General features: G+C 39.1%; 1 protein-coding gene across 1 annotated transcript in view; it reads left to right on the plus strand.

Moving 5' to 3' along the window:
• The window catches only part of LOC149053550 (uncharacterized), a 4,761-nt gene extending 4,552 nt beyond the window's left edge, over nt 1-209 (plus strand). The window contains exon 1 of the mRNA XM_089183278.1: nt 1-209. This exon is cut by the window's left edge and continues 4,552 nt beyond it. Coding sequence (XP_089039404.1) covers nt 1-209 — 209 coding nt within the window.
• Nucleotides 210-7,598: the final 7,389 nt, after the last annotated feature.

The raw sequence follows: 7,598 nt of genomic DNA on the forward strand, positions 1-7,598 counted from the left end.
ATGGCCTAGTTAGAGCGGTAGAGATCAAAACAAATTCCGGAGTCACCAACCGTTCAATACATCTCTTGTATCCCTTGGAAGTCACACTAACGGACTCTAAGGAACACTTTACAGGAACTGAACTGCAGATTCCACAGGTCGAAACACTCAGAAGAAGCAAACGAATTGCTTCGCGCGCCCGCCCCCAGTATGTGGAATCTGGGGACTAGTTAGACCGCAATCTTATTAACCTGCGGTGTGCGTGAGGCGCATGCGCAGAGACAAAAAACGTGCTCTGCCGCAGTAGAGAACCGCCATGTTATAGTCATGCAAATAAAGCTCACTGTTGTCAATTAATTCAGTCTTGTGGTTTACACAGTGAAATAGTTCAATTCGTAGAGTTTCCTCAGATATAACCAAAGGCATGCCACGCCTTTCACCTTCGGCTTGAACATCGCTTGACTTACTTTCTAAGAACACTGCCCGACATCCAGGATCTATTAGAGCCACTGGAGAATGCAATGTTTCTGGTGCTTATTTACACTTTTGCTTCCCAGTGCCATTATATGGTGAAATGACTTAATTTTGGGGTACAAAACGAGTGTATCTTGAAACCTCATGAAGCCTCTTATGTGATGCTGTTCAAACGTTTTTGCGACACGTAGGATTATATCAAAACAGATATGACCGGACAGTACCTAAAAAAGTTTTATCAACACCTAAAACAAAACAATTTTTACTGAAACAGATATTTCGATACAAATAACCGTGCTGCGATCTGTCGGCGTTCGGTCGATAAACAGGTGAGATGACAAACATTTGGCTTTGGGTGACTGACAAAGATTTCTCCATCTCTCTTTTCTACAACAGTCCGCCGCGACCGACAACAGTCCTTTCGTCACTCGTAACATACATTATTCAATCTTTCTTTGAGGCATAATTTTTGCGCTTCCATTAATATGCTTAAAATGTTGGTTTCTAACCTTGAACACCACTCTCTTCACGGGCTTTCCACACGTGGCATCACGTGTATAAAGATTGTAAACTATAACTATATAAGAAAAGTTTGCAAGAGTCTCAGTAAGAGTCTTGTTTCAGTTAGTGGAAAACCCCTTAACATTTTGCAATAAGTTTGAACATAGCGTTATCACTTGTGCTGAAGACACTGTGTATGTAAACTAAAACAAAACTATCCAGATAATTTGTTTCGCGGTATACGAATATATATATATATATATATATATATATATATATATATATATATATATATATTACCCTCCCCTCCCTGCAATCGATGTCGCCTGGCTCATGATGAAGACTATTCTGAATGACAAGCCTTGTGTATTACATCGCTGGGTGATGAAAAAAGGGAGAAAAGGCATATGTAAGGCATTCAGTTGTTTCAGTGCTTAACAAAAAGAAACCAAGTCAATTAGTTTTGAGCTAGATTATGATTCGTAATGCTACCTTCGGTTTCTTTATCTTTTTAAAAAAAAAAGATATCGGTTCTTGGACATGTGACTTTGTTAGAAGATCAGAAAATTAAGAAAAATACGACATTTTCAACACCCACCAGCTCCTTTCTGTTACTTTTGTTAGGTTATTGGACAGCAACCAGTTGAAGAAATTACCATCACGCATTTTCAGTAGCAACACCCAGCTTGAATGGATGTAAGTTTGGATTCTGTTTCATTTGTGTGTAAGGAACGCCTCAAATCCATCGCGCATTGGTAAAAAATAACAGTAGATACGAGCAGCGTTCTCTTGGCTCCAAATGAAATCTGCTACGAAGTATGAATTTTCTATTTTCATGAACATGGAATTTATTTCCTCGGCAAGTAAAATGGGGTAGGGGTGTGAGTCAAATACACCCATAGACACTTCCCTCTTACCCTTGCGCTACATCCCTTCCTCACTTTTGCTGAGCACATCACGCCATTCCCATTTATAAATCTTTAAAAAATTTTCTCCTTCTACAAATTATCAAAGAAAACTTCTGACGTCTATTTAAAAGTTAGTATGCTCTGAATTTAGTGCTTTGAACGAGAATTTCCTCTCTATCCGTAGTTTTTTTTGTTTTTGTTTTTACACAATTTCCTTGTCAAATACTTCACTTCTAAGTTTCGCCTTTTTACAAGTTTTCCCGTGATGAGCTTCCTTAGTCACAGAATGCCATAGCTCATTTAAAGAAAATCCAGAAAATCAGATAAAGAAATCTATACAATGAAGGAACACTACAGAGCGTCGATCTCTAAACTCCATGCGACAAATTGATACAGGGTAAGGTCAATAATCAGTGGGGCACTTCTTAATTTACCTATTTCTTTATCTTTGTGGCATGAAGGTTATAGGTACTTGTTAGTGACACTTATGGTGTTTAACTTGCACAGGAAGGAGCGTCAAAATATTATGAAGTATCTAATTTGTTTATTATCATGTAGTCATTTCTTTATATTTGGCATGCAGTTTCTCTAGGAATTCGAAGTTCGAAGTTTTTCAGGTTAAAGCCATCGCGATGAGTTTCCAAGTTGAACATGTGTTGCTTAACTTCAATAAGTGGACGCGTATAATTTTTTTACTAACTTGTTATATAGCTGTTTCATATGTCCCAAATAACAAACTAAAATATCAATAAGTCGAAAGGAAGCAAGAGTACATAAACACATAATTTCACGGACAGTTAGTGACACTTAAGGCATTAAAATATATAGACTTTGTCGCCAAAGTCACAGATTTATATTAATGTATGATACATCAGTCTTGATGACTCTTCAGCTCCGAATAAAAAAAGCTAGGCTTGGAATCTATCTTATATGAAGGAGTAATATAATTTTTAATTACTTGGTGAATATTTACCCTGATAAAATATGATCATTCATTAATTATTAATATATAGTAATTCATTCAAGCACTTCTCAGCCTGATTCCCTTTAGACCGTCGAGTTGGGAAAAGGGGGTAGTGAATGGCCACCAGAGGCCAATTTTTGCTATTTTAAGGAAAGGGTGCCTCGTTGTCTCGTTGAATCGAGCTTGATTTTGAATGTGTAAGGAAAAGTTGGTTACTTAGGCCGGAAGATAAACAAAAAAACATCAATGCAGTAACATGACAAAGTCTCAAGGCTGCTATGTGACAAATCAAAGCAAAGTCTGGTCACATTTTAAGTACACAGGTTACTAATTGATAATAGCATCCGAGTTACTCCTCGTTCCGTAAAAAATGTTCTCGATGTGACCGGTTTTTAACTGAAGCCTCTAGAGGTCAAAACTACTTACCAGTTAAACCTGTATTAGTTCGCGTAAAAAGTAAAGCGCATGAAAGGTGCCTATTTTCTATTAATGTACAAGGCCTGGAGAACAACAAGAAAACTCATAACATTTATTCGAGTCTCTCAGTAAGGCTCTCTAAGAGTCCTATCGTGACCTGGTAGAACTATGTGTTTTGAGATGGTAGGCCATCAACTCTTTTTTAAAGTTCTGTTTACCCTGTCTTTTCCGATATGTCGGGCTGCTAATGCTAATGGTGGCGTGGCAAATTCTCAGCAAGACATATAGCAACTTTTAACTTGTGTTTTAGTCGAATTTAAGCTGACTTTAAACCGAGACACGGTGACAGAACCTAGACAAATATGACGTCCCAAGCAGATAGCAGCTGCGGCGCATTAGTTCTAAGCCTCAAACACCGCAGCAAATCTTCACTTCTGTTTACCAGTTCTTCTGAGGCTAGATCTTTTTGTGGATCTGGAAAATAATTGGAAAAATTGGCTTCAAACATGGAATTTACACTCAATTTACACTCGCAGTACCGAGTAGCGTCTTTCATCACATGTATCAGGTCAGAAGCCGTCAATATTAACTCTGGTTCACCATTTGCCTCCAAGGAAGAGAAAGGTAGGATCGATAAAGTCTTAGAGTCGTGGACTAATTACCGCGTAGGCAAGACGAACACAATTTACGAGCGCTAAACAAATTTCAGTCATAATAGGGTAAGACCATTGCTGAGCAAAATTCAGCAAGCTGGAAAAGGATAAGTTCGAATTCAAATGAAGCAAAGTGCCATTCATTGGACATGTGATGACAAAGAATGGATTGAATTGGAAGGCAGAGCATAGGAAATCGGATGCAACAGTCAAGATGGAGCGAACAGCACATGTATCAGCAGTGCAGAGATTTATAGGGCTAGTGAGGCACCTTCCTAAATTCCCTCAAAACCTTTCAGAAATGTGAGACCATTACGCCGCCTGACACACAAGAATGCGAGTGGATCTGAACTCAAGAGATTCAAAGCACCAATAGTCAAGTACTTCAGCGAGAGTGACCCAAAAGAGTACTAAGGAGATGCGTCCAAGGATAAGCTTAGCTTTTTACTGATGGAGCATGGTCAACCAGTGACATCTAGAAGTGGGGCACTCCCGTTGGCAGTGAGGAAGTGCTCAAAGATCGAGAAGGAATTTTTTTGCCCCGGTCCTTGGTATACAGCGTAACCACCTATATGTGTTCGGTAAGAAAGTCATCCTGCGGACTGCTTTTGTCGCTACTTCAGCAGTATGACTACAAGATACGCTACAAGCCTAGGAAAGGTATGCTGACAGCCAACACTTTATCAAGAGGTTACATAAAGGACTGTGAGCGTTCCCCCCCAGAAGTAGAGGTCGAACGCCCACATACCTATCACTACCTTCCAGACAACTAATTCAAGGACATCCAGACAGAGAGAAAGACGACTTGTCCCTCAGCGCTTCAGAGCTTGAAAAACACAATCTCGGAAGGCTTCCTTGTTGCAAAAGTTAGACTAAACAGCTAGACAAACCCACATGTGGCAATACCAAGAAAGGCCCAGTCTCTCTCTGTAACACCTGACAATTTTCAAGAAATCGCCCAAGATTCTGTGGGCAGTAAGTCTACTGGACTTCAAGAAATACGACGACAGTTGAAAACGCTCAGATGGGATCTAAAAGTGTGAACAAGGACCACGAGAAATTTGTGCGTGGCACCGGGCAACCGCGTAACCGAAAGCTTCGTCGAAAAGTGGAATTATTTCTGAGGTCCAAAATGTCCGGTCGGAAATCAATCTCATCGAGAATCAACTGATCATGAACCAACCAATTCATTTAGATGGACATAATCGAGGGGTTCTCGGACTCAAACTGGCGGAGATGGAAAGCAAATTGACATATTACAAAGCCACTTAAAAACAATTGAAAAAAGGAAAAAGCAAGCCTTTAGAATATTTAAAGTCCAATTTCATTGCAAGGAACGACTTCTTATAATCTGAGAAATACTGGGATCATAATTGCACTTCTCCTCTCAGAATTTTTGAAGTGAAGCTCTAGTTACGGCAATGCAGTGTTGTGCAATAGCTTAGGTCGCCACTTGCGTCAAGCGTCATCGCTGACAGAATTTAAACTTTAATAAACCGTCCCAATTTTTTAGTCAGTTCTCCTTTCATTATATCTGTAGCACGGCATCCATGCAAATCTGTATTATGACTTGCTATATTTTAATCTTTTAGAAGTACAGAAAGTAGAAGTACGACGTTCTTACTTGGTAGACTCCGTGTCAGTGTCTATATTTATAATCATAATCTTGTAATTCCACGAGAATTGATCGTGAGTAAACGTAAAGGTCTTTCACGTAAATTAAGTGACACATTCAGACATGTAAAGGAGGATCTGGGGTTACCAGAAATAACTGTGTACACTGAACTTGTGATAGAGAGAACCACTCTTAATCAAAACAACATTGCTTAGCTTATTATTCAGACTGGAAAAGATGTAAAACAACCTGGGTTTATCTAACGAACACGAAATGTGTTATTTTCTTTATTCTTTATATCAGTATGGCAAATTATGCATATCGATGTTTTACTTGACAATGCCAAACTGACAGCTTAAAGAAGGCCACTATTAACAATTTCAAATTGCATTTCTAATTTTTTTTGTTTCTTATCTTTCAGAGTCTTGTCTGATAACCCGTTGAAGAGTTTGCCATCTGACATTTTCTCTACAAATACTAAATTGTTTTGGCTGTAAGTTAATTTTTCCTCTATTAAGGGACATCAAACAATATTTGTCTTTGTATTTTAAAACACATTAACCCACTATTACGTGTTTATAAATGTTTGGGTACCACTTTTAGTTTGAAAAACAAGAAAAATTTCATTTGATATTATGATTATATGCTGAGACTAACAGATCATATGACGACATCAGAAAGGCTTTAAGGAAAGAGTATAAAATAAAATAAATTGGACAATGATCCTCGAAGTTGACCTGTATTTCATACAATTGCAAAAACTGAGAAACCCGAACAAAAAGTCAGTCTTCAACAAGATTCAAACCCGCGCCTCCCCAAACCTAGTGGGGTGCCTCAACCAACTGAGCTAAGACGCCACTCGTTGAGATCAGGGCACATTTTGGAGGGTTCTTCTATCCCGTAGAGGAATATTATCATATTTTTTGATGAAATAAATTTTGCGGATGAAAATCAAGCAAAGCAATGATCCTTGCAGGTAAGGCGCAATTGCACAACCGCGCCTGCGAAGATCAGTTTTGTACTTGATTTTCATCTGCAGGTCAAAATGAAACTTATTTCTTAAGAAAATAGGATCAAAATTCACAATAATGTGGACAAGATATCGCAAGAACGCTTAGAATGTGAGGAGGAAACTTCGATGACGTATTCGAGAATTAGAAAATATGTATTCGGAGCAAAAATTTCCAAAGGAAATGGGGAAACTACGAATATCGTAAGAAGAACCACCGAAAAAAATGAAGCCTACTTTAGTACATCTGTGAAGTTTATATGAAATAATTCATTTTTGTACTGCGGTTGTAGATGAAAGTGAAATGTGATCATCGCAGTAAATTTTCCAATTTAAGCAATTGGAAAGAAGAAGCCTGAAAACAATCAGGGCTTCAACGGGATTCGAACCCGTGACCTCCGCGAATACCGGTGCGATGCTCTACCAACTGAGCTATGAAGCCACACACTGGGAGCGAGGTCAATTTATTGAGTTCATATCTTCCCGTGCAGTGAAATGATCATTTCACTGCACGGGAAGATATGAACTCAATAAATTGACCTCGCTCCCAGTGTGTGGCTTCATAGCTCAGTTGGTAGAGCATCGCACCGGTATTCGCGGAGGTCACGGGTTCGAATCCCGTTGAAGCCCTGATTGTTTTCAGGCTTCTTCTTTCCAATTGCTTAAATTGGAAAATTTACTGCGATGATCACATTTCACTTTCATCTACAACCGCAGTACAAAAATGAATTATTTCATATAAACTTCACATCATTTCACTGCACGGGAAGATATGAACTCAATAAATTGACCTCGCTCCCAGTGTGTGGCTTCATAGCTCAGTTGGTAGAGCATCGCACCGGTATTCGCGGAGGTCACGGGTTCGAATCCCGTTGAAGCCCTGATTGTTTTCAGGCTTCTTCTTTCCAATTGCTTAAATTGGAAAATTTACTGCGATGATCACATTTCACTTTAGTACATCTATCATGCGATAGGGTCCGAGAGATAGCAGCGAGACCAGTGTAGCTAGCGAATTGTCTTGGAGGCCTCACGAGTACCTTTTTCCTCTGTCAAAGAGCACAATTATGTTAGGATAAGC

This window comes from Pocillopora damicornis, chromosome 1, assembly GCF_964200805.1.
Source record: "Pocillopora damicornis chromosome 1, jaPocDami1.2, whole genome shotgun sequence".
In the NCBI taxonomy this organism is placed as follows: domain Eukaryota; kingdom Metazoa; phylum Cnidaria; class Anthozoa; order Scleractinia; family Pocilloporidae; genus Pocillopora; species Pocillopora damicornis.